The 25,846-nt window shown below is 45.6% G+C and overlaps 1 protein-coding gene across 1 annotated transcript; it reads left to right on the forward strand.

Moving 5' to 3' along the window:
• Positions 1-7,287: 7,287 nt before the first annotated feature.
• LOC146192234 (acetylcholinesterase-1-like) lies at positions 7,288-17,223 on the forward strand. The gene is made up of 3 exons (XM_084600435.1): positions 7,288-7,598; positions 9,002-9,329; positions 16,168-17,223. The coding sequence occupies exons 1-3, from the start codon at positions 7,288-7,290 to the stop codon at positions 17,221-17,223; spliced, it is 1,695 nt and encodes a 564-aa protein (XP_084456561.1).
• Positions 17,224-25,846: the final 8,623 nt, after the last annotated feature.

Genomic DNA, 25,846 nt, shown 5'->3' on the forward strand with positions numbered 1-25,846 from the left:
CGTCATGTACAGTTGGTGCAGCTCTCTGCACCAGTGGTGTTTTACGCGGTATTCAGGCGGCCGTCATACGTCAGCGGCGATGCCCTGGCGCAATAAAGAAATGCCGGGCAATCAAGGAGCCCGTGCTCTAGGGAACGAACCATCTCCGCAACGGGTGTCGACTTGTGAAGGTGGACATGGCACAAGAGCCATCGAACTTCCTCTTCGTCACGAAACAACAGGTCATGCTTAAATACCGCGGCATATGAATCGGGTGCGTCCGTGATACAGACAGGAGGGCCATATGGGCGCTGCCTGCAGGGTGACCAATTGCGGGTGATGATCCGCCTACGGGCACGAGATGGAAACCTACAACGCCGAGGCCACCATGTAACATCTTGCTGCGCCCTGCCCCATTCATATGCGAGCGCTGCAGCTGCGAGTTCCACCCAAGCCGCAGTCTTGGTCACGATGACTTCCAACAAGTGTGATGTCCACTTGCATATTTCCCCAGCCCCTTCCGTCAAGGTAAAGGGGAGGAGTTGACGGACGTGTCATTTGAGGAGCCGGATGAGAAACTATCTAAACGCAAGACGTCCTCTCTCTCTGAGTGCTTAGACGCATAGGATCTTCACTCATCTTCGGCCGAGCAGCTGAGCACAGAGGCATCTCTTTAGGACACGCCTCCTGCAAGTCAGCACAGCAGGGAAGATGTAATCATGCAGTCGGCTACTACATCTGTATCAGACGATAGGTGGCTTTTAAATAACGCCAACGCAGTGCGGACATGGCGAAGGTCAAAGCTACAACCAGGCACATCTCCTTGGTCCCAGTTTCACAGATAGAGCGTTCTGCGCGGTGAACGTTCGCATGAAAAACCTTCGCGCGGATGAAGGTGATGACAGCAGGCGTCAACATTCTTCAGATGGTAGCACAGCTGCAACGGCTGCGGCTCCACAAAAGAAGCCAAGAACTACAGAGGATGAGGGCGTCTCTATAGACACCTCTATGGGAACCTCATGACCTCTCCATGGACACCAGTGGGCAAGGAGTAGCCGAACGATGCAGCCGCATCTAAATTTGTTCATCATCCCTGTGTAAGTCCTTGCAGCGCAATTTGTTCCGGTCGCATTTGAAGATGTTGCCGGATACTCATGCTGGTTTGTGACAACACAAGTGCCTACAGAGAACCTCTGCGACATTGACAGTGGAGGTAACAACGAGAACATCGGGGCCACTTTCGAACTTTTTCCGCCCTTACGTATTATTGCTAACCAAGAGAGTTCTACTTAAGTTGAGGACAACCCAGAGGGCTATGGAACGAAAAATGGTAGGGGTAACATTAAGAGATAGGAAGCGTGCACAGTGGGTCAGAGAAATAATTCAAGTTACCGAGATTCTAGTGGAAATTAAGAAGAAGAAATAGACATGGGCAGGACATGTAGTGCGAAGAGAGGATAACCGATGGTCGCTGATGGCAACAAACTGGATTCCAAGGGTAGAAAAACGTAGCAGGGGGCGGCAGAAAGTTAGGTGGGTGGATGAGATTAAAAGTTCGCAGAAGTCAAGTGGACGCAACTAGCACAGAACCGGGTTAAGTGGAGAAATATGGGAGAGGCCTTCGCCCTGCAGTGGGTATAGTCAGGATGATGATGACGTATTATCGGCTCAACAACACTGACAGCAACGAAACCATCGAGCACTATACCCCAACATTCCTGCGCAAGTGGGCAAGGCTGCAGCCGAACGACGCAATCGCATCTGAACTTGTTCATCCCCTCTCTGCAGGTTAGTACTAAACGTACCACATTTGAATTCAAGAGTAATGCTTGGTGCTTTCTAGTGCTGCCTTGCCCATGAGTTTTATGTGAATGTGTTTCGCGATGCTGTTAGTCTATGCTCAATTCAACTCATCTTGAGTGGAGACGTTGAAATGAATCCTGTTCCCACGGTAAAAGATCAATTGGTCGCGATTCTTGAGAGCCAGTTAGTTTCATCGGCAGAGATGAAATCACCTGGAAATCACCAACAAGAGATTGAGCTCGACTGAAGCAATTGTTGGATCACTAGTGCAAACGGCGCGAAAGGTCGAAGAAATTGAGCGGTCAGTTGGTTTGCTTCACGATGAAATTGTAGCGATGCCACGTAGAATAGATTACTTTGACAGTTACAGTCGTCGGAATACTTTGATTGTATATGGCGTAACAGCCACACACTTTATAATTTATTCAGGCTTGTAGTCCTCTTGCCGACCCAATCAGGCTCATGTATTTTGGTCATTGCTGTCCGAATTCCTTCACTGCTAGGGCTAACTGTTTTCTTTCCGTCAGGTGCTTTCGAAACGCAAACTGAATGCGAACGCTCCGAAATGCCGATGTGCGCTACTTGTCTTCTTTTCCTTCGACGCGATTGCACATATCAGCACGGAATTGTTCTAAACGCAGCTGTTAGGTTGCGCCACCTGCACAAAATGGCAGCGGCCATGATAAAATGGTCTACATGCACAAGTGCTTGTTGCTAAAGCAAGCTTTCTCTCGTAACGTACGAATAATGTGTCCTTATTGTATGCTTAAATAATAGACCGTGAGCTCATCGATTTCAGCCTCCTTTACAATCTCTATACAGAAGCCCAAACAAAGTCGCAAAATCACCCTATATTTTAGGCAATCCAACCTCAAGTTTGGCTTCGCAACTGCAGCGCGCGCTCCTCCGCAAGCGGCAAAATTTTGCAGCATTGGCCAGGCGCGACGCTGATGCGGCGCTTGACCGAACGTGCTTTGGTATCTTTGTGTGCTGCTCGCGTTGCTCGCGTTACCTCTCTTTGTGAGTGCTCGCGCCGGCCCGCCTTCGTGGCTTCGCAGGCGTGCCAACAGGTGTCATAGCGGAGTTTAAAACATGGCTGGAGTAGTTCCGCGACGTTCGGAATGTGGGGAAGTGTATTGTTGTGTTGCTGGCTATCACAAGAGTACCTTGAACACCAAGGGTCGCGAGAACCGCACGTGAAGTTCTATCATTTCCCAAGCAGATGGTACGAGCAACAGAGGCGGCAAGCATGGATCAGTGCTGTCCGCAGTCCTTGCACTTTAATGCATGATGAGTGCCAGCCATACAGGCGGGCAGTTTCCTGTTGTAATTCAGTAATATTGCGTGTCAGGAAATGTGGCAGTTTGCTATTTGGAAAGTTATTGCAGGTGTTTCATGATGTGTGTGGCGCAGCGTGTTACTGTCATAAGTTTATTTATTGCGTCTGGTAGCGTGGCACAGCGGTTACTTAAAATGGGCCTGGGTCCACACTACGCATGAGGAGATTGGCGCCGAGGCTTAAGAAATGATTTTATATGTGCTTATTAAAGTCGTCTTTCTCGATGTGGCTTACGGAACGGCTTACGTTGTGCTCGCCATTGCCGGCGCCGCGGCGCACGGACTCTGCGCTGGCTTCGTCTTTTGTTGGTATTTCTCTCTGAGCTGCCAGATTTGCACATACTTTGGCGGAGCTCGATCTCGAATGACGATCGTCCGCTTTGCTCTCGCCGGCCATTTGTTTCTCTGGCTGTGACTGCTCTGCTTCCGTTGGCCAGGTATTCTTTTTTTTTTTTTACTTTGGGACGTTTGTGGCTCTTCTCTCGCTGTAGCCGTAGCACGTGCCGCCTCGTTCCCGGTGTGGTCTTCGTGACAGGGTGCGTGAGCTCCGCACAAGTAGAGCCATCAGCAGCCTCGTTCCACGGGAGCGCTATGCTAGGAAGGCGCGGTTTGTAGCCTCCACAAAAGGTCGTTTATAGCGGCCTTAACTGAGCCAGCACGCTTGCAGAACCATCCAAATTGCTATTGATAACCTGGTGCGGGAACGTCGGCGACTCACTGTAAAAAGTGCCCACAAGAGAGGTCACTGAGACTACAGGACAAGCGCATCTATGGGCCTCATGTTCGTTTAGTTTTGTAGGGTTTAACGTACACCTCCGCGCGACAAGGCCGGCGCTGTATTGGAGACCTGTAAAAATCACCCCCCCCCCCCCCTCCCTCCGGGGTTATTTAACAGGCACGTATATTTCTAAAGACCTCCTTGCAGTTCGCCTCCAGCGAGCGGCGGCCGGGATCAAACCCGCTTCGCCATGACCAGTAGTCCCTAACGCGTGAGACACCGCGGCGGGGCGAGTGATTGAATAAAACAGTTATATATCAACTTAAAAGTTATAGGAACAATGAAGTAATAACCATTCAGCGAAAATGTGTTTTTCTAGATATTGTCCAGAACAGTCTCATTCACTCTGTGGAATTGAAATTACTCAGTCACTTGAGGGACCAGTTATTAGGAGCTGAATGCGATTCACAAAATTTAAAAAACGACAATATCTCGTTTGCAGCAGAAGGGTTGATGTTTCTTTGTATACATGTGAATGTACATTCTATTCAGGTGGAAGCTATGTATAAAATGTTCTAAATATGCAGTTTCACGACATTCGGCATGAAAATTAATATATTGGCATATACCAAAAAGCGCGCCTAAGATGCGAACGAACTCACGCATCTTTTATTACGTTTATAGGCATCAACTAGATTACATCTGCAAGCCTTCAATTAAAACAAACAGTGCATCGAATGGTTGCATGTGCTTTACAAATACGGGCCTTAATGAAATGTGTATAATAAAAATGAAATACTTGTCTCAAATCCCACGTCGTACACGATGTGGCCGCTGACCTGCGACACACACTTGGCCTTCACGATAACAGCGTTGTCTTCTACAATCTGCTGAACAGAATGCACATTGCTGACTAACAGCTCTCACGTTTTGACATTTGCGCTGCGAAAATAGCCACCGCTGTCGGCTATTTTCTTAAAACCACAGAAGCGTGTACAAGGCTGCCCACTCGCTTCAAGCACCACTTCGTCCAAGCGCGAGCTTAAAAAGTAGAAGCCGCAGCGCGCGCACGCGAAGACAGCTTTTTTTCAGCACGGAAATCCAAGCGCGCCAAAAGCGCGCAAAACGAGTAAACTGCGGTCATGACGTGCGCGCGCGCCCAAACAGCTTTCAACAACGCGAGCGACAACGCGAGCGCGCGCAAAGCGAGTTGCTTCTGCGTGCAGAAGCCGCAAAGTCACATAAGCCTACAGACGAGCTATTCACTCTGCCCTACCAATTACATAGTATCGACCGGAGAGGGCGCTGATCACTGGCGCCCGCAGCGCCACCCTGCGATGATTAGGTCCCCTCTACTGAATGATTCTCAAAGAAAAAAGAGAATATGCAAATGAAATGTTTTGGCATGCATGTAAGAGTGCAGCCGACACCGCGAATAGCAGACGACATTGGGATGATATGTCGTGACGTCTGCAGCGAATGGCTGCCAGACCAGGAAGCTGGTTTCAAAGCAATAAAAAATTCATTTTAAAAGTATATATCGCACCGAATGCGCTCACATTTCGAGGAATTATAACTTAAGGTGTGGGGAGTGAAATGCATTAATCAGTTCATGCTCAAATGTTAGCTGTCATCCCCCTTTAAGCTCCGCTTTTACGACTATGATGCGCCAGTGTTACTGGCTTCCTTCGCGGATCCTTATTCACGTAAACAAATTTTATTTCTCGCTAGTTGTTTCCCTGTTGTGTCCCTTTAGTTGTGTCTCTGTTATCTCACACATACTAATTAGCATTCATTTATTACTGACCACATTGCGTGCAGCAGTATGCGACACAGATAAAAAGCAAGGTTGTAACAAAGCAGTACGAATGTGCATGCGTCATCTAGGAGTATCTTGTCTGGCTCCGGATCAAGGACCATGGAAAGTTAAATTCTATATCTCACTCACCCATATTATGAGGAATCAGAGTTGGTAGTTCCTGACAATTCGGCCGCGCTTATGGTTTCGTGACGTCACACAACCAGCCGACCAATCACGCGCGACCATGTCACCTGCCAACTACAGCTGGTCAGAGGGATGTCCGTTATCCCTCCCTCACAGAGTTAGCGCCGTAGTCAATAACGGGTTCTCTAGCCCTACCGCGTTTAAAAGCAACACGTCTTAAATATTTCCTTATAGTTTAAAAAATGAAAGACGCTTAAGCTTCACCTTTAAGAGTTCAACGCTATAGCGTTTAAATCCCAATGATTTGTTGATGGACGGACGTATAAGGCTTTGAATCGGGCGGCGGCTCGCCGTGAGATCAAAGGAATTTTCCAGTTAGCACCGCATCACAGGTAAGCAAAGCAGATCTGTTCTCTGCTACTCGCCTAACTATTACTTCCGTGATTATTTTCTAATGACGCGCCGAAGCTTTAGCTGACAGTAATAAGGCAAAGCATACATTACGTTTATCTTTTTCGGAAAGAAGCAATGCGGTTCTGTGTCGGAGTGGTTGCGTGCTCACCTGGTACTGCGACGGAACCGTGTTCGACACTACGGGTTTCCACAAAGCCTTTCTGTTTCTTACTTTCTTATGATTTTCGCTTCACTACCCCAAAGCTGACATCGGCTTTTCTGCGACACGGAACGCTTAACGGTATCATGCTAAAATGATCTGCCCTCTTTAAATAATGGCCCGCGCCGACACCTCCATTTTCATAATGGATGCAGGCCAGCAGTAAGCACACCTGACCATCAGGTCCATTTGCGCGCCCATGCTCACTAGCGATTAGCGGTATCGCTAGACCAATACTGTTGTACAGCTATCGCTATCCGAGGTCTGCATCGTAGTGATTGTGTCAACGTCAATACCAGGATAGTTACTGCTGCATTCCAGAAATGTTCCCAAGTATCTCCAGCAGTGCTCCATGGCGTAGTGGAGAGTGGGAACTTGGTGCGAGGATCCGTATCGATAAGAATATACCTGCAAATGCTGATGACCTGTATAAGATTAAGGAGTGTGGAAGACATCGTTAAGAGGTAAAATTGGAGGTGATGCACGCTTATATCTAATGATGGTGAAGAGGTAGTCGAAAGCTTCTGTAAAGAAGTTGGAGCGGTAGCGAGCAGACGGTGCACAGCGTTCAATGAGGATTGTAATCAGTGCTAGTTTGTTCATAGCTATCAGCGGAAAATGCAGCGCGAAATAACCAAGATATGAAAAAATACGCAAGGGTTGAGCGCTGACGTGAACGATGAGACTATTGTAGTGCCCGTACTGTATTGTATGTTCTTTCTTGTTCTTGTTCTTTCAAGCTGCGTTTCACGAAGTGAACAATATAACCGACCAGATTTGTTAGAGTTCAGTTGAACGACCACTGATCAGCTGAAAAAGGAAGCAGATTGGTCTCCTTCTCGTGCGAACCCGTGGAAGAAGAAGAATTTCGTCGTTCGAACCACCAGCGTCATGCCCAAGCGGGCTGAAGGCAAGACCAAGAAGGCCCCTAAAACAAGGAAAGGGTCTGTACCTAGAAGCGAGAAAGTTCCGCCGAGCAAGTCTGCAGCGCGGGAACAACCTTCAGCTCCAGATGCCGTCGTTCTCGAGCCGTCGAAGCCTGAGGTGGCGATTCCGCCATCCCCTGACAGCCCAGAGAAGGAAGAGGTCGTGTCTCCAACTTCTGTGTCCACGCTGCGCAGAAAAAGCTCCTTACGTGAACTAATGTCCACTCTGTCGCTCTACGGAATGCATCACCACACCTGGTGGAAAACATGCGTTCCGTAAGTTGGCCTCTTTTCTCACCTCTTTTACTGGCGTGCACAAGCACGGCGGCCACCGCCGTTTTACTGGTTCATAGAGATACACATAGAGACTGAGCTGGTACCTTAAACTGAACGCACTCCAGATGGAAAAAAAGAAATAACTGGTTCCATTGAAAAATAACAGATCCCATATTGGAACCGAGTGGTCTCAATTTGTCAACAAATGCCAGGATAAGCCCGCCGCGGTGGCGCAGTGTTTGCGACGCCCTGCAACTGTACCGAATTATCTGGGTCGCTAACCCGACCGCTGGCGGCTTTGTATTGATGGAGGCGAAACGGAGTGGCATCCGTGGGCTGTGAGTTATCAGTACACACTAAACAACACCAAGTGGTAGTAATTTCTACAGACGTTCACTGTGGCGTCTCGTATAGCCTTAGTCGCACTGGGATGTTTAAGCCTACAAACGAAACCAAACGAAATATTAAGAAAGGATAGCATGTGGATACATAGTCAATGTCTCGGCGAGCGTTTTTTCTGTTCGCCGACGCCTCCAAGTTCCAACCCAAAGCTGTGCGGCACAATATTATGAAATAACTTTTTCAAAGGTTCCGCGGCAAGTAAAGTCGTTTAACATTTTTCCACTTTTGTGTAGTTGCCCATGAGCAGTGGGGCAGATATCCGGGCCCTGAGAGACGCTGTAGTGGAGGGCTCCAGAAATTTCGACCAAAGAGCGTTCTTAAACGAGCACTGACAAATAACAGCACATGGGCCCCCGTAAACAGTTTAAATTGCAAATTTGCTTACAAGAATGGAAAGTAGTAGTATTTTCACACATCGTGCAAACGTTGCTTCGCGCTAATAACTCAACCGTGCCGTATGTGAATGTTGCGGCGATTTTAGCAAGAAATAAAAACCAATGCACGGGCCTACTACTGGCTCTGTAGCTGAGCAACGTCCACTGCCTCATGTGGACAGAGGAGAAAATAAAGATGGATGGATGTTAAAACATTTATTTTCATAATGCTGCATCTGCTGCAATTACGAGGGACGCCATATTTAAGGACTCCAAAGAATATCGACCATTTGAGAGTATTCAGTGTGCAATGACGATCCACACTATACCATGGCGCCTTGCATTTCGCCTCTATTGAAACGTGGTCACCGTGATCGGGATCATCCCATTGACCACTCATCCATTACGGTGGGCCGTCTTCATTCATTGCACTGATTTTCTAATACTGTCAGTGCTTGATGAATGGTTGTGATCAAAGATGCTTTGGCCTATGTGGACGAGTCATGCGGGTCTGGTACATTTTATTGTTCCGGCCAGGAGCAGAGGTTGTTAAATGTTAGCAGAGTAGTTGTTTCCTATCGAGATGCGGCTGTGGGGATGCATATGTGAAGTAACACTTTTCTGCAGTGTGCTCGCCGTCCTCGGAGTCCTTCTGGTGATTGGCTCGGTGGTGATTGTATGGATAGTGATTCGGCGGTCCCCCGCGGAGTCCATAGGCACGACGCCCAAGTCTAACCGCTCATGCGAGGCCGAGCAGGGCGAGCCGCAGGTGCATCTCGAGTCCCTTGGCGTCACTGTGCACGGCACCGCGGACGGCGTGCTTCGCAAGTTCTTCGGCATACCGTACGGCATCAACGTGAGCGGCGCGCAGCGGTTCAAACCTGCGCAGCCCGTGACCAGCATCGGAGAAGGCGGCATCTTCTACGCCTACCGGCACGGACCGCGCTGCCCACAGGTGCGCCCTCGCTCTTTGCCAATCAAGTTCCCGCCATGGCCTCTCTTTCCCCTCTGAAAATGCCAGAAAATGCCAATTTCTGAAAATGCCTGACGCGAGAGCCACGATACGGAGAATTTTTCAGAACCAAAGTTAGATTTTCGGTCTGGTTGGGGGACACCGTTAGCAGGCATGAATAATCACGGAGGGGTTAGGAAGAGATATAGTCGAAATGCTGGTCATGCAAAACGAGTAGAACTTAATGGCTCAAAACCGGGCCCATTGGACTGCGTACTGTTGGAAAATACATCCAGCGTTGGCTTGAAGGGTAACCCGGACAACGATATTGACAAAAACTTTGCCCTGCCACGGTGGTGCAGGGGCAAAACGGCCGGATACTGTGCCAGAGTTTCCGGGTTCGATCCCAAATATCGGCGGCTGCGTTTCGATTTAGGCAAATCGGATGGAACGAAAAATGATAGGGGTAACATTAAGAAGTAGGAAGCGTGCAGAGTGGGCCAGAGAAATAACTCAAGTTACCGACATTCTAAATTAAGAAGAAGAAATGGGCATGGGCAGGACATGTAGTACAAAGAGAGGATAACTGATGGTCGCTGAGGGTAAAAAACTGGATTCCAATGGAAGGAAAGCGTAGCAGGGGGCGGCAGAAAGTTAGGTGGGCGGATGAGGTTAAGAAGTTCGCAGGGGTCAAGTGGATGCAGCTAGCACAGAACCAGGTTAAGTGGAGAAATATGGGAGAGGCCTTCGCCCTGCAATGGGTATAGTCAGGTTGGTGATGATGATGATGAAATCAGATAGGCGTCTGCGTGTTCTGCGATGTCAGTACAAGTTAATGATCCCCAGGTGGTCGAAATTACTCTGTATCCCTCCATTACGGTTCCTCTTTCTCTCCACATTCAGTCCCATCTTCCTCCCTTACCTTGCGCGGTGCAGGTGTTCACAAAACGAGTGTGAGATACTGCACATTTCCTTCCTTGTGAACCAATTATTATTATTCGCGTTTCATTCGGCACGGAGTACTTATTTCACTACATGGGGCAGCGGTTGCACGCAAGCTTACATAGGAGCAGGTGATGATGATGAGGATGATGAGGATGACGACGACGACGACGACGACGACGACGATGATGATGATGATGATGATGATGATGATGACGATGAAAACATTTATGGACATCAGCTTAGATTAAGGGAATGCTGGTCGGGTCCCTAGTCCGGGACATCGTTGGTAAAAGCCGCTGTCCGTGCTCATTCGACGAGGGCTCGTTGTTCCTCGAGGTCCGAGCTGGAGCCTCCCAGTCTTCCCACGTTGGCTGATTTATTATATCAATACTGGTATTTTGTTGAAAGCCGATACCATATGCTATAAGTTTGCCATCTGGCCACAAAATTCGCACTATGCCGAAAAGGCTTCGGGCTCAATGGCGTGAAGTGTTGCTCGATTATTAAATGACATAGTTTGTAACCTTCGAAGGTGACACTCTTTTGATTTACTAAGACCCTTAGCGGGCTCCGGGAATGTATGCCTTTCAAGGCGCAAATGCTGTAATATCTCTGAATATGTTGTTAACGGAGAGGGGGAGCCTAAACCAGCAAGGGAGGACGCAGAAGAAGAATGCATCACAAAAAACGTGGGGTTACAATATGAAGAAGAAGTAAATAAAATATTCAGAAAAAATGCGAAGAAATTCATAATGAAATAATTAAATTAAAATAAAACGAAAACAATGACAAATTAGGTCTAACTGATTGTCACATCGTCTTGTGACATTCTCCAAACGGAGAAGTATCACCTCCTTGCTGTTGAGCGCCACCGACGGAACACTCACGAATTCCCCTTGTTCCCCCGAAATCATCTTGAATGCTTCGTTTATCTGTCTTTTAAAGCTGTCTTTTGCACCTACCAGCACCTTGGTTTCGGTTAACCTCGGCACACAATGGATGCCCCTCAAGCCCTGTTGATCGTCCGTTTTACGAGAGCAATGTGTCGCCAGGTTTCCTGGAGCAGACAATGCGGCACATTAATTTCTGTGTGAGATTATTGAAGCATTCAAGATGATTACACCATACCCATCTTGCGTAGTGCACAACAGGCGGCAGAGACGAGCAACGAACCTCAAGCAGCAGCTATAAATCGAAATCTTTAGGTACAATAGCACAGTAAATTTATTTTGCCTTGTATCTGATAGAATGAGTCTGCGCATATGACTAATTTGTCTTTGTGAAACACTAGCCGAAGAATATTTTCAAAGGAATGAATAATTTCTTACAGCATATTATAAATAAAGAGGAAGAGTATTTTCAACAATCTAACAGGAATAGAAAACTATTTAGTAAGAGTATTGTGCAGTAAACCCTCACAAGGAATTGCGCTGAAAAATGTTTTCATCGCTCTTATTCGACGAAAAAATTAAGTCAAGTGAAAAGCATGTTCAGAAGAAATGTGACACCACTGGTAATTAAAAATTTCAGCAGTAACGCGTTGATTTACAAAATGATGCGCGAGAAACGGGAGTTGTTAGATAAGTCGGTTATGCACTAGAACTTTCAGACATTTTCGGTGCGATACGAACGTGTGAATTGCTGGTAATCCAGCAGAATGCACAATCTGGTATTTCTTCCTAATTTGTTGTTACCCAGTGAATAAATAAAATTTGCATCTTGCTGTAGCGCTGGTGGAAGCTTGCCCGGTTGTGGGGCTTTTATAAGAGATGGTGAACACATGAGGCAACTGTGTAGGGGTAAAAACGAACCTGGTTAATTTCCTTCGGACTTCCTCGCATGTACTGACGGAGCTGTGTGTTATTCTTAGGTCACCTTCCAAGCATTCCGCGCTGGTAAATCAGCACCACGCCAAGGGAATTCTTGTACTCGTAGAAAAATCGTCGGGACTGTGTGGCATAAGTACCTAGTAGCTCACAAATTGAAGGCTTACGAGAAGGCCGTCACTTCGGTTATTGATGAAGTTTTCTCGAGTCCAACAGCTCAAGTTTCTGGGCCACGCCGGGCGGGCTTTTTTTACACAACCAAGGTTAGACAGAAGGGCGCCACTAACAGTGTTTATTCAATGTCTTCGTTCACATTTGCGCAGCGTCCAAATTGCATCATTTTGTCTGCATGCTCTCTCTATAGAAAGTTATATGTGAGCTCTCCTAATTAATGTGTTTTTTGGAATGCGTTTTAGCGCCAGCGATAATTGAGAGTGAGAGATGCTATGCAAGCGAGGAATTTGAAGTCAAAACCATATTCATTTACAGCACTCGGCATTCACTGAAGAAGGAGGAGGGGGGGGGGGGGAGGGGGACAAGAAAGTAACCTAAATCAGTGTGCGCGAAAAGTCAGTTTGACTGGCAATTTACAACTGTGCTAAGTCTTGAAATCATTATAGCAACTTAGTTGTGATCGCCAAACCTCGCTGGAAAACGCCTTTTACTGTGGATGTTATCCCGCGGCACTTTGTTGCAATCTTTTTTATACAGGATGATTTTGCGTACGGTCTTTCGGTTGGAAATCTTGTGCACGATACTGTGTTATCAAATAATAAGGGTAAACACTTGAAACACCATTAAGCATATCTGAGAAGAAACGAATTTGATATTCCATAAGCTCCATACAAATATTCGGCGTCTAGAGTGCTAACGCGAGTGGTTGTGATGTAACTCGGCAGTGGAATTTACCCATAACTTGGGAAGTGTAGGCTCATGCCATCATCACGTGTAGACACTGAGCAGAAACACTGCTTTGGGTGCATTTCCAATTCCTTCGTCATCATTTGCGAAAGGTATCGCCGATGCAGGTGGGGCGATGCTTCGTTTTGGCAGTGATGTTGGGCAGAATTTGCACAAGGACGATACAAAACGTTTCCAGTGTTATTTTTCATATGTACCATCAGCATCGTTAAGCTAGTCGCTAAATGTTGTTTATACCTAAGATGAGTGACATCTCACTCGTGGAAACAGTTTGGCTTACGGGGCTTGGTCGCCGTTTTCGGCTTACGTTCGTACTTATTTTCTTGTTGCTGCAGCACTTTTCTAGGAACGGGGAAACGCGTAGGCAAATATGAGAATCAGGTCTACAAAGAGCCCCAGATATCATCAATAGTGCGTTTATTGTACTTAAAAATGAAAATGCAAAAAAAAAACAGCTTTGTGTTGAAAAAACAGGAACCACTGTTTCTTATTCTTTAGTTGGTGAAGAAGAAATAATTTTCAATGTAAAGTGCACATCATTGTGGTTTGATATGCATTCAAGAACTTCAAGTTCTGAACTTGTGCGTTTCTGCTGACAACGGAATTAGCAAGAAAATAGTCGAGTATTGGTAACGCGTCGTTTTGATAATAGGTAGAATCTGCGCAAGGTTGCGATGTACTACAATATCAGAGAATATCTGGGAAAAATTTATGAAGAGATCAGGCAAATATACAGTTAGCCATATTAAGTCGCTTGCAAGAAATACACTTCAGCACCTAATTATTGCAATAGGTGCGCAAAAAACGCGTTAGGTTCTGAGAGAGGTTGCACCTAGGAGAGGTATCAAACCGTCCAATGATTAAATAGCGCTGACCAAGAAATCTTTTCACGACATATTCAGTTCATCTAATATCTGGCAACCTGCACGCCATTTTTTTTTTTCAAAGTTACTTGGAACTCGGACGTCCCTGTCATGCTTTAAATTTCGTAACCGCAAGGTGAAGGAAAGAAGCCAACAGTCGGCGAGGCCAAGGAAAGCATTGGGGATTGTAATTTGTCTTTTTTTAATTTGTTACAAATTAGTAATGTGATCTGTTCAGGGGAAAGGTAATTAAACGCAAAGTAGAAGAAAAAACAAAGTGCCGATGATGGGAACCGAACCCACGACCTCCGAATATCGCGTCCGGTGGTCTTCCAACTGAGCTACATCGGCCGCTGTCCCACCTGCTACTTTCTTGGGTATTAATGTTGTCTGTATACGAACCTTGTAAGCGTTCACCACCCACCGCATTCCACCGCATCACCTGGTGGCAGTTCCAGAGTATGTTACCGTTTCTTCGACGGTATGTTAGCTTCAGATAAATCTATACTTGTTGATCTGATCACCTGATTACGGCCTGTGCACTCTCAATGGCAGACACTCGAACACCAAGATCGGCACTCGCCTTACCATGCAGACCACATAAAATTCTCTACGGCATGATCCAATAAATTACCCCCTTCTTCCTATCCTATTTGGTCGGTACGTCACCTTGCATCTTGCCACTGTCTATGCCCATGACGTCATTATTAATTATAAGCAACCGATGCAGCTTGTAGTCAGTTGAACGCCTCTCACACTTAACCGATGTCTGCCTACGACCGCGCCACCACCAAATGTCGTATGTTCTGGCGTCACTATTACTTCTCTGATCTCCTGGATGCGTCTCCGTGAGCCTTCTATTCTCTTATAGTAGTACTTATTATGTGCTGACCCAGGCTACTGACATAGCCCACGAAATGGCTTAGCCCTCCCTGTCGCCTAGACACCATATCGCTGATTACCAGCCAGACACCCGGACGGCCGTTGTGCGGCGGGTGGTCCTGTTACCGTTAGACGACGAATAACCATACCTCATGAGAAAGACAGACGTGGGAAACGACGAAAACCCTTTTTCGATGTTATTCGCTGCTATGCCGAAGCGGCTTTCATTGCAAAGAGCTGTGAATACCTAATTCCCCTAAGGATTCTTTTGCCGAAATCAAGAAGAAATTGGAGTGCACAAGGGATGTAATGCTGAAGCAACGTAACCGAAGTGTAACTGACGGAATTCCTAGATGAGACTATCGTAGCAAGGAGACGCATAAAGCTAGGTGGGCGGAAGATATTAGGAATCTTGCCGGGACAAGATTCGCAACATTTTCCTCAAAGTTATTTTGTGAGATATGGGAAAAGCCCTTACGCAGCAGTGGGCATAGTCAGGATCATGGGGATAACGAGTATGCGTCATTGCTCTTATATTTTGACGCTCCGGTAGGATTCTCATGCTTTTTTGGATAACTAGACGTTGCATATTTAATGCATGTCCTCCATGTGGCCATCATAACTTAGCAGCAGTGGATCTATATTTTCATCAGTGAAGACACTGCACCGTACATGCCAACTGGCAGCCAAGTCGAATCAATACAAGCGTAGGCAACATCCCGAAGACGGAATGCCTTGCGCGGCTGTTTTACTTAAGAGCCGCTTGTGCTTACACGATCCTTGCAAAGGTGACGAGTAGGCGTGTACCAATGTTCTAAAGTTTGGAATAGCCGATCGAGTTAATTGTAGTCGATTCTAGCTAAGAAGGAATGAAAGAGTGAAAAGTCATAACTATTTGAATTGAATTGAGCATATCGACGATTTCGAGTACTCTTCTAATTTGCAATAAACTCTAAAAGGTACGCCGTACTTACCGTCGGTGAGTTACTTTATGAACATGTCACACTTGAGCACCACACACGCAGCCGCGCTCTCTAAATTCAGTATCGGCGTTTTACCATCATGACGCACTCCACTCGTTTGGAGGCATTCATAATACTCACGCATGGCCTCCGACATCGGGCGATGCGCAACTGCTCTGGCAGGTTTAACAAGTCCTCCTAGATATCCGAACGTAACCATTAGTGACATGTAGCTACCCAGATATAGAAATAGTTTATGGACTGTCTTCATCGTCCTCAAAACGTAAATTCACGGTCCTAAATGACGGTTCTAAAGATAACATACACAATGTTGACTACCATAGCCACTTAACGTCCGAACCTACATTTACAAATCGCCTGATCGTGATATAACGAAAGTACAGTCTCAATTGGCTGGCAACAGTATATGCTCTACTCGCAGGGCAATCTGACCACCCGGAAGCTAACTGAGGAGTGCTTAACCCTGTCCATCTGGGCACCACTCTCATGCCCTGTCGCCTCTGCGCTCAAGCCAGTATTGGTGGTCCTGGCTTCCGACTGGTTCCAGTTTGACTACGGAGGCGAACTTGACACCGTTTGGGAGACGCTCGCTCTCGGAGGAGACATGCTCGTGGTCGCCATCAACCATAGGCTAGGCGTTCTCGGGTTCTTTGACGCCAGTTCCGCAGGTGCGTCTGCAGCCGCTGGAATTGAAGACGTCTTCCTCGGCCTGACATGGATTAGCGGGCATATTAAAGCATTCCAAGGGGACCCATCGCTTATTGTGGGACTCGGACTCATCTCTGGCGCGTACTTAGCGTCTATGGACCTCTTCGCAGAGGCGCAGGGCAAGAAGAGAGTATTCACACGCCTCGTACTGCAAGGAGCCACTCCAATGTCGCTGCTTCCGCGCACTGGGTTGAGGTCAATGACCGAGATTAAGACGTCGCTTGAATGTGCGAGTGAAGCCTCTTCTGTCGATTGCCTCAGGCAGGCCCGCCTTACAAGAATTTACGAAGCAACTGCAAAACAGCCATGGCTGCTTTTTGCCCCCAGATGCGATCGACCTCCCATTGGTGCATGCGATCGCATATTCGATCAACTACCGAAAACTCTGACTGGCACCGATATACTGTGTGGTTACAACAGCGTTGACGGACGCGTTTTCTTCGACCGCATTTTCGAGGAAGAGGTGAGGGTGCCTGACGACCCGCAAAAATTGTTCAGCCACCTCCTACAGTTCTTCTCAGGGAACCAGTCGCAACAGGAGCTGCCGCAGGAAGTGCAGCAATACCTGAACACCAACAACGACACCAGCGTACACAGTTTTAGGGAACTGGTTTCAGAGATGGTGTTGCGATGCCCCATGTTTGAGCTGGCTCGCGAAGCATCTGAAAGGGGAGCCTCCGTCCACGTTTACCAGTCCCATGGTACCCACAAGCTTTTGGAGCCCGCCGTGATGATGGCCGACCTCATCGCGTTTGTCAAAACAGGGTAAGCTTATTCATTGCGAATACGGAACCAACGAGAAAGGAGGAGGAACTTGATACGGAAAACATTTCTTCGAAGCCAATATCTGGGAAGCGGTGAGGAGATAACAGATTTCTCATCAGACAATATCATCTGTCCAGTATGGTCACTCTATCAGTCGTTGCTGGCCTTGCAGGTCTGAGATAAGTGTACCCACTGGAAAGTTGGTGGGGGAGGGGGGGGGGGGGCGAAGTGGTGGACAGTCTAGTGTTTGTAGGCTACGGCTGAACGTGATATATAAGAAAATGTGTTGGTCGTTTAGTTACCATTATCCGTTGACGAGACCACAGCATTAAAATTTCAGTCGAGCTCATTAACAACGATGACAGTTCCAATTCTTGAGCAAAACCTTAGGTAGCCCTTTGCGGTTTGCCTCATGCATATCAGATGGCGCTTCCATGCGGGTGTTTTTTTTAAGAGTGCCTCGATCGAGGCATCAAGTCACCCTAGGTTTTTTTGTTGCCCCTGAACTGGCTGCGGGTTCTAACTGGAGGTGACACGTGCTGGTGATCGCGTGCTTTTGATTTTGGGCTAATTGCGCACTGTTAGCAATTGATGAAGACGGTAAAATCACGCTATTGTATACCCGGCCGATGGCATGCTCTGGCATAATAGCAGCGGCGTAATGTAGCAGCCGAGCAAATTGTCATCTTCTTCCGCCGCCACTGGTAGGAATCCTCTTCACGGGTATTTTGGTACTTTCTTCTCCCCAAACAAATCGGCGAAACCCAAGACCATCCAACAAATTGGGACTTGACAAGGCCGGCTGATCGACAAGTTCCCTCTCCTACGAGATTTTCATGCTCTTGTGTAAATATCTCGCGTATTACTCCTCACTCTTCAGCTTTGCCGCATGTCAGCAACAAAAAATGGCGCATTTATCTAGCGGCCTGAGGCATTGTGAGGCAAATGGTAGATGCACCGAAGTTACAGGCCTGTATTATTGCGTTGTCCTTTATTACTATATCCCTATAGGTGCACCTATGAGGGTCATGACGATGACTTTTGTTGCGGTTATTTCACTGTAACTGCGATATACTTTCTTCTGCAAACCAGCATGACACTCAAAAAGATAAAAACTGTTAAAGGAAGTCAGATGAATCTGGAAATCATCAGGGTGATGCTAGAAATGCGCGATGTAGCCAATATACCTTACCCCAGATTTTCTTCCCAAACTAAGGCATGGCAGATCGACCCGTTTGGGGCTGTCTCTCTTCACTTTCTGCTATACACTCTATCTTCAGGACAGCCTCTACCACCCTCACTTTAGAAAATGAAGAAGCTGTTGTCAAACCATTTTAAGTGCCGACGTTTCAGCTCGTTCGACACGTTGCGGCCCAGCCGTTTCCTCAAAAACACTTTTTTGGGTACGTGGTGTCCTAAGCTACCAACGCTTCTCTACTGCGCCATTAAAAGCTGTCGAACAGGTTACAGCTATTCACACGTGTTTACTAGCCCTCGAATATGGAATTTGAACCATGAACTATGTTTAGAAATAGCGATGAAGAGATGCAAGGCGGGCGATGCGAGGACATGTATTTAGCAGCTTTTACATCAGTCACCGATGTATGAATAGTCGGCTCCCGCTTCTAAAGAACATTTAAAATAATACACAGCAAAATACCACAGAACAAGCATTATTATTAGCAAACACTTCATACATTTTAGCGTATAACTTATTGCAGGTACCAAACTTCACTAGAACGCGTGGATGTCAGTATGAGTTGAGCTCAAATGATTCTCCATGCGGGCTTTCCCACCTCGCACGAGTGGGACAGCTCTAAAGCTGTAAGGCCCTCTCCGCAATTTTGTGCGCTCCCGGATTCCGGATACGAGTTATACGTAGCACTGAGAGCAATTCTTTCAGCAATGCTGGTTTTGCGAGGACACACCACCTAGTTTAATGTGAAGAAAGTACCACTATGAAAAGAATATGGAGGAGGCCAGCAGCTAACACTTTCCTTTTGGTGGCTGTTGGCCTGGTGTGTGCTTATGCCATCGCTAGGGACCGGATTTTTAGCCACTAAATATGCACGTTTTAGGTGCCAAAAATATATTTGTAAAATTCTATTTTAGGCACCAAAACGCAGTAAAATAGGCATTAAGACTTTAACAAAAGTGCACATTCTTAAGATTTGAAGTTCGGCTCAAACGATCTGCCTCAAGATGATAAAAATAAGGTGGGCATAAATTTGGGACTCAGAAAGACGCGAGCCTTAGAAGCAAATTTCTAAAAACTGTCCAGCCACATACCGAACAATTCACATGATTCGGCAAAGCGAATGGGATTGTCACTATCGCGAGAAATCGTTGCAAATAGTGGCACGAACCTTTAAAACATATTTGAAGTACTTGGAAATAAACAATGAGATGCAAATTCAGCTGATGAGGACCCTTGAGGTGTTAAATAAAAGTCGAGGTTTTCTAGGTTTAACGTCAAATGACCTGTTCTGCGACAAAAAAAAAAAAAAAAGAAGAATAGAACGCTTTTATAGGAGATCATATATATATATATATATATATATATATATATATATATATATATATATATATAGAAAAGCATAAATAAGGTCAATTGAAATTACTAGAAAATTCTAGCCAGCCATTACTCTTGATGTCTGCTTGAGCATTGAAAACAACCTTTTTAGCTGTTTTCCTGCGTGAAAAATCGGCGATTATTTTCTGTACCTTTTCAATTCACCCAATGCTATGCGGATTACACCCCGCACCCCCCAATTCTAGTTTATCATGGTCATGCGAAAAGTGAAGTTGTCGCACAAGTACATTGTCTCCTATGAGGTTCTCCTCAGAGAGCTAACTGAGCCCAAATTTCATAGAAACATGCTGTCGTCACCTAAGAAACTGTCTTGAAGGTATCTACGTCTGAAACGTAGCACTTGTAGCATCCAAAGTCTTGCCGTCATGTTACTAAAGGTGGGATGTTAGCCCCCAGTCAGGAAATCCGCTTCAGGCAAGTGCTCTTTAAACGTGCGCACCCTAGAAAGCGCTTTCAGAACACAGACTTAACTACACCAGTTAACATCCTTGGAATAGTTTCGGAGCTACTGACAAATAACAAATAAGGTGAAGATAGACAGACAGCATGGGTATCTTCGGACAAAGCGGGTTTAGCAGAAGTGCGTTTTTTGTTTCATAAATGTCATGGCACCCATGTAAAAGGAAATTCTTGCTGCGTTCCATGTCATTTGAGCAGAAAACTTTCAAAGGTTGATTAAAAAGGTAGACATTAATTTCCCTATTGGTCTTGTCCAAAGGATCCCACGAGTAAGAACTTGTTTTTTAAAGGCCCCGAGGCTTTACTGCAGCTGATTGCGAATAACAAACCGTCCCTTACATCTGTTGTTCCATCTACAGCGGCCCATAAACAATAGCCGCCGCGCTCATCTTGTATTCTTCCAAGCATTTTTTCTCACATAGGCTAGACGCAGTTCTTCTAAGCTTAAATTTAGTTGTAGGTTCTACTGCAATACTTCTGAACGAACTGCTTAAATACCACATGTTGAAATTTTTTTGCCCCGCAATGTTTCCAGCATCTAAGACATTTCAATAAGTCAGAGTACAAAGCTTAACGATTTTGTATCATTCTTAAAGGCTTCTCTGAAGGACGATTTTTAACGGCTATATATATTTCCTTGGAGTCATGCAATTTTATTTTTCGTGTGTATGCTGGCACTGATAATACTTGTCTGGACGAGAAATAATCGATGATAGAGATATGTGAACAAAGGTATAAAAATTCAATGTTAATAGGTAAAAATATTCCCTGGAGTGAAAAGGCAAGTTCTTTTTTGGTACACCTTAGTATGAGGGCAAATATTATGAGCACATTTAAACTTCGTTTTCACAGTAGGCGCTATGGAGCATTTTACACCACTGTCTCATTCCGCGTTTTTTACAGTTTTTCTTTCTGCGGCTTTCAGGGAAAGTAGTGCGCATCATTAGTCTTACTTCCCTGTGGACACCTACAATAACAATAACTGGCATACATTTAAAGGTATATACACATACATATGTCATCAGTTGGAATCCCAATTGTAAACTAGTCGGTAACTTGACTAATAGATGCATAATAAATGGAAGGCGAAGTGGTATGACATCATCCTAAACGCTGCACAATAATATGTTGCGTCAAAATTTTATACAAAATCAGGCGCATATTTTGTTCAACCTCTTTCCGGCTTGAAACATTCCTCTTAAATTAGTGCACAGTGACTGCGTTTCTGTAAAATGAGCCCAATACACTATCACGCAATATGCAAATTTAAAACAAAAACGTCAGCACTTCCTTTCAGTTAGCGACACGTTTTGAAATAAATCATGACAAAGGGCAGCGTGGGTGCGCTCCACAATTTTTGGGTAACTGTAATGATTCCAATAAAATAGTATATTACGTGTGCACCCTCTTTGCGCACGGTTGGCTGAAGACAGTATCGCTATTTGGAGCATTTGTATGGACACATGACTGAGTTTTTCAGTGTGGCATGCTTATACGAGACGGCCACCGATTACCTTTTGATGCAATTTAGAGCAGAAGGAAAGATTTGGCGGTCAAACTCTTAACTAGTTAAGTTAGTTCTAGCCGCTTTATGCAACCATTCCTAGTCACAGCTGAAACCAACTGAGAATTGCGCGGACTAACGTGTATCAAAATTCACATACTTTATGAAATGCAGCACATTTAGGTCGGTTATCACTTTACCAGCTACATTCTACAAGCTGAAACGATAAAATAGTAGAAGTAGCAAAATAATTGTTTCGCCTTTTTTGTGCTTGCTTGGTTGGCGTGCTGTTTAAGGACGACCTTGGCCAAAATAGTGCATTTGTAGGCACGAATGCCGAAATTTGGCATGTATAGGCACGAACCTTCAAAATAGGAATTTATAGGAACCATAAAGCTGGTATACATATCCTCAACACCTAATTCGTGCTCATTTGTAAAAATGGTGCGCCTACGATGCACTTAAATAATAGACATTTGTCTAAAATCCAGTTTCCTGTCATTACGAACCCTTCATTTCCCTTTTGTTAGTAAATTTAGTAGTGCGTATTAATGAGGAGGCGACGGTTACCGGTTGGCTGAGCGACTGTTTACTCAAATCATTCATGCGTAACGCGCTTACAGTATTTGCATTGCCTATCGCAGGGACGTGAACTGGCGGAAGTTCTCTGACAAGAGAAGCATTCTGCTGGTAAATAATTCCTCAAAGCAGGTGCTAAGCTGGGACAGCAAAGACTGTGACCTACCGACACGGCTGTCCCGGACAGTGTTTCTTTGACTGACAACTGCACTAATCCAAGAAGAGCATCAAACAGTCAACACTGCCTTTTAGCAACAAGCAAAATCCAGATACTATGCTGTCTACATAAACACTTGACCGCTGAAATTTGCGTGCTTCTGACTGAGCACCAGCGTCCAGTTTATTGATTTTTACGCAGTGGTTTATTTTTTCCTGTGGTTGTGTTGTTCTATGTCAACGAAAACAAGTAGCTCAAAAATGCCTGGCAATATTATATGATAAAGTTGTTAGCGCGTCTCACGAACACAAGAAATCCGTCTGTATGAGAGCTGCAGATGTTTGCTTCTTAATTTTTGTAGCCTTTTTGCTCACAGGCCCTTAGCATGTATCATTCCTTTGTTTAGTTTGTAGGCTTAATCTAAGAATGCCTAATTAATATTGCAGTATCTAGAGCTCTGGATTTGCTGTCTAAACTAGGATTAGCATAGCAGACAGATTGGTACGTGCAGAAGTGAAGCTTGTGTTTTGGTTGGTCATGGGAGTAAAGAATATATCTGTGCGCAGGTCGTATATGGTATATGCATTTCTGAGTAGTGCTTGTTCTCGCAGAATTTGAAGGAAATTGTTACCCTGCCGCTTTCTTCGCCGAAAGCGTTATCTACACAACCGTTTGTGAGGTGTAGGCGGTGAACACGAGCTGCAAATTTACCTCAGCCCCTGGCCTAAAGGCATATAGACACTTGCCTCTCATTTGTACCACTGTTTCTGACTTCTGGCCAGCTGCGGTATCTGAAGTGGCGTTTCTGGTTCGGAGTGTTGGCATGCTGGCATGCTGCTGGCGTGTTGTGGAGTTCCTCGCGGTATCCTCCATAGGTCTCACTCTTTAACGTTTATTTTAATGATAGAATCAGTATACCACAAGGCATAATATACATCCTGTATGCTGGCGATAACATCCTTTGCCTTAGTGGCTCTTCTATGGAATACTTACTTAACGAAGCCAATACCGTTCGCGAATTGTTTTGCGAAGGGTCCAAATCAAATAGCTTAAAAGGTAACACCAATAAATATATGGCGTTTTTTTTTTTTGTTAATTTTTCGCTGACTGAAGAACCAAACGCTTACTCGGAAATGATGAGACTGAATGTGTTCAATCCTCCGGAACACTTCTGTGTAGCTTTTAACGCGTGTATGAGACGAAACCATCATGTGAATCACATTATGAAAAAAAAAAACTATCAATGTCAGCCGGCTCTTTCACATACTTTCGATACGAATTCACCCCCTTGTTTAAAACTGTTACTTCATCCGCTATCCTACAACTGTACCTCAATTTCAGCCATTTATTATTGTCAAGAACGTCCAAACGTATCCTTAACAAATTACCGGTTATGCAGAAGACAATTCGGCTCATTGCTTCATCACATTACAGTGAGTACACACAAATATTTTGCGTTAACAAGCTATTAGTCTTGATTGCCAGTATTATTATCATTTGCTGCACTGTTGTGTATTTTCTCAGTCTATAGTCTCGAATTTTCTCAGCTCTTATGCCGAAGTAACGCCTAAACCGGGTAGCATAAAGCGAGGCTGTGATAACGAGTCTCTTCCACGCACTGGAATTAATTATGGCAAGCAACTATTGCAGTTCCTAACGGCACATATACTCAACAAGTACCAAAAGTGTGAAATAATATTTAATCTCTTCATATCTGAAGTATTTCAAGTTCTACTTTATTAATATGAGTAGCTCTTCATTTGTAACTCTATAACCTCGACAGTTGGCTTCTAAAGAGTCCAATACTCTATTTTATTGGTGTATTTTCGAGGCATACAGTTGTGTGTGAGATTGCGTTGTCTCTGTACGTTTCTTTTTTTTTTTTTTTGCTTCTCCTATAGCTATATATTGTTTTGTAGGGCCCCAGACCCCCTCAAGCTGCTTAACTGTAGCTTTTCGTCTGGGTCCATCCCTGGAGTATGTGCCTGAAGGGTAAATAACCTAATACGTAGTGATCTCTGACGATGCCTTACAAGCCTCCTGAGCAACCCACAGCCTAGAGTAAACCGTCGTTACTGCTGATCTAGCTTCCGCAGAACATACTGCCGTCAAAATATACGTCAAAGAAATGCTCGATAATAATGTCATTCGACCTTCCCGAAGCCCCTCGGCTGCACCAGTGGTACTTGTAAAGACAAAAGACGGCACGCTCCTTTTCTTCGTTGACTATCCTCGAATGAACAACGTTACGAAATCAAGATGTTTGCTTCTTGCCCACAATCGACGACGCCTTAGATCGCCAGTGCAACACAAGGTACTTCTCCATGGATCTCAAGTCTGGATACAGGCAGATACCGATGAGAGGGACTGCGAAAAGACGACTTTCTTTACACCCGACGGGCTATAAGAGTTCAGAGTCACGCCCTTCGGCCTTTTCTCCGCTCCCGCAATCTTTCAGAGACTCGTGGACAGCGTTCTTGCAGATCTGAAGTGGACTACTTGTATTGTATACTTGGACGGCGTGATTACATTTGACCTGAATTTCGAAGGGCGCCTTCGTCGCTAGACGCGGTACTAGAAGCCATCCAATCGTCGGGCCTCACTCTGCAAGACGAGAAATGCCATTTCGCTTACAAAGAGCTGAAGTTTTAGGCCATCTTGTGAACCAGGCAGGTGTTCTACCGGATCCTGAAAAAACAGTTACCATAGCCAATTTTCCGACACCGCTGAGAGGAAAGAAGTTCGCAGCTTTCTTGGATTATGTGCGTATTACCGGCGTTTCATGAAAAACTTCTCCAAAATAGCCGCCCCTTTACACTTCTTACTTGCTAAGGCGGATATGTCTTTCGCATGGGGAGCGCCGCAAATGGAGGCGTTTCAAGAGCTTCAACTTCGCCTTAAGTCATCTCCAGTTCTGGCACATTTCGATGCAAGCGCAGATACCGAACTGCACACCGATGCTAGCAATGCCGGTTTGAGCGCTGTCATAGTACAGATATAGAACAGCCAACAACACCTGATCGGTAGTCGTGCTTTGATCAAAGCCGAGGCAAATTACCCTGCCACTGAAAAAAAAATCCTCACCATAGTGTGGTCTATTTTGAAATTTCGACCATGCCTACACGGCAGACCCTTCAAAGTGGTGACCGACCATCACGCGCTTTATTAGCTGCCAACCCTTTGACCCTTCTGCACACCTCGCACGATGGAGCCTACGACTTCAACAGTATGACGTCACTGTAGCCTACAAGCCAGATCGTAAGTATTTAGACGCAGATTGCCTGTACCGTGCCGCTGTGCAACCAGCTTCGGACGCAAGTGGTGACGGCTACTCA

Source organism: Amblyomma maculatum, chromosome 4 (assembly GCF_055883805.1).
Source record: "Amblyomma maculatum isolate TAMU_Amacu chromosome 4, ASM5588380v1, whole genome shotgun sequence".
Taxonomy (NCBI): domain Eukaryota; kingdom Metazoa; phylum Arthropoda; class Arachnida; order Ixodida; family Ixodidae; genus Amblyomma; species Amblyomma maculatum.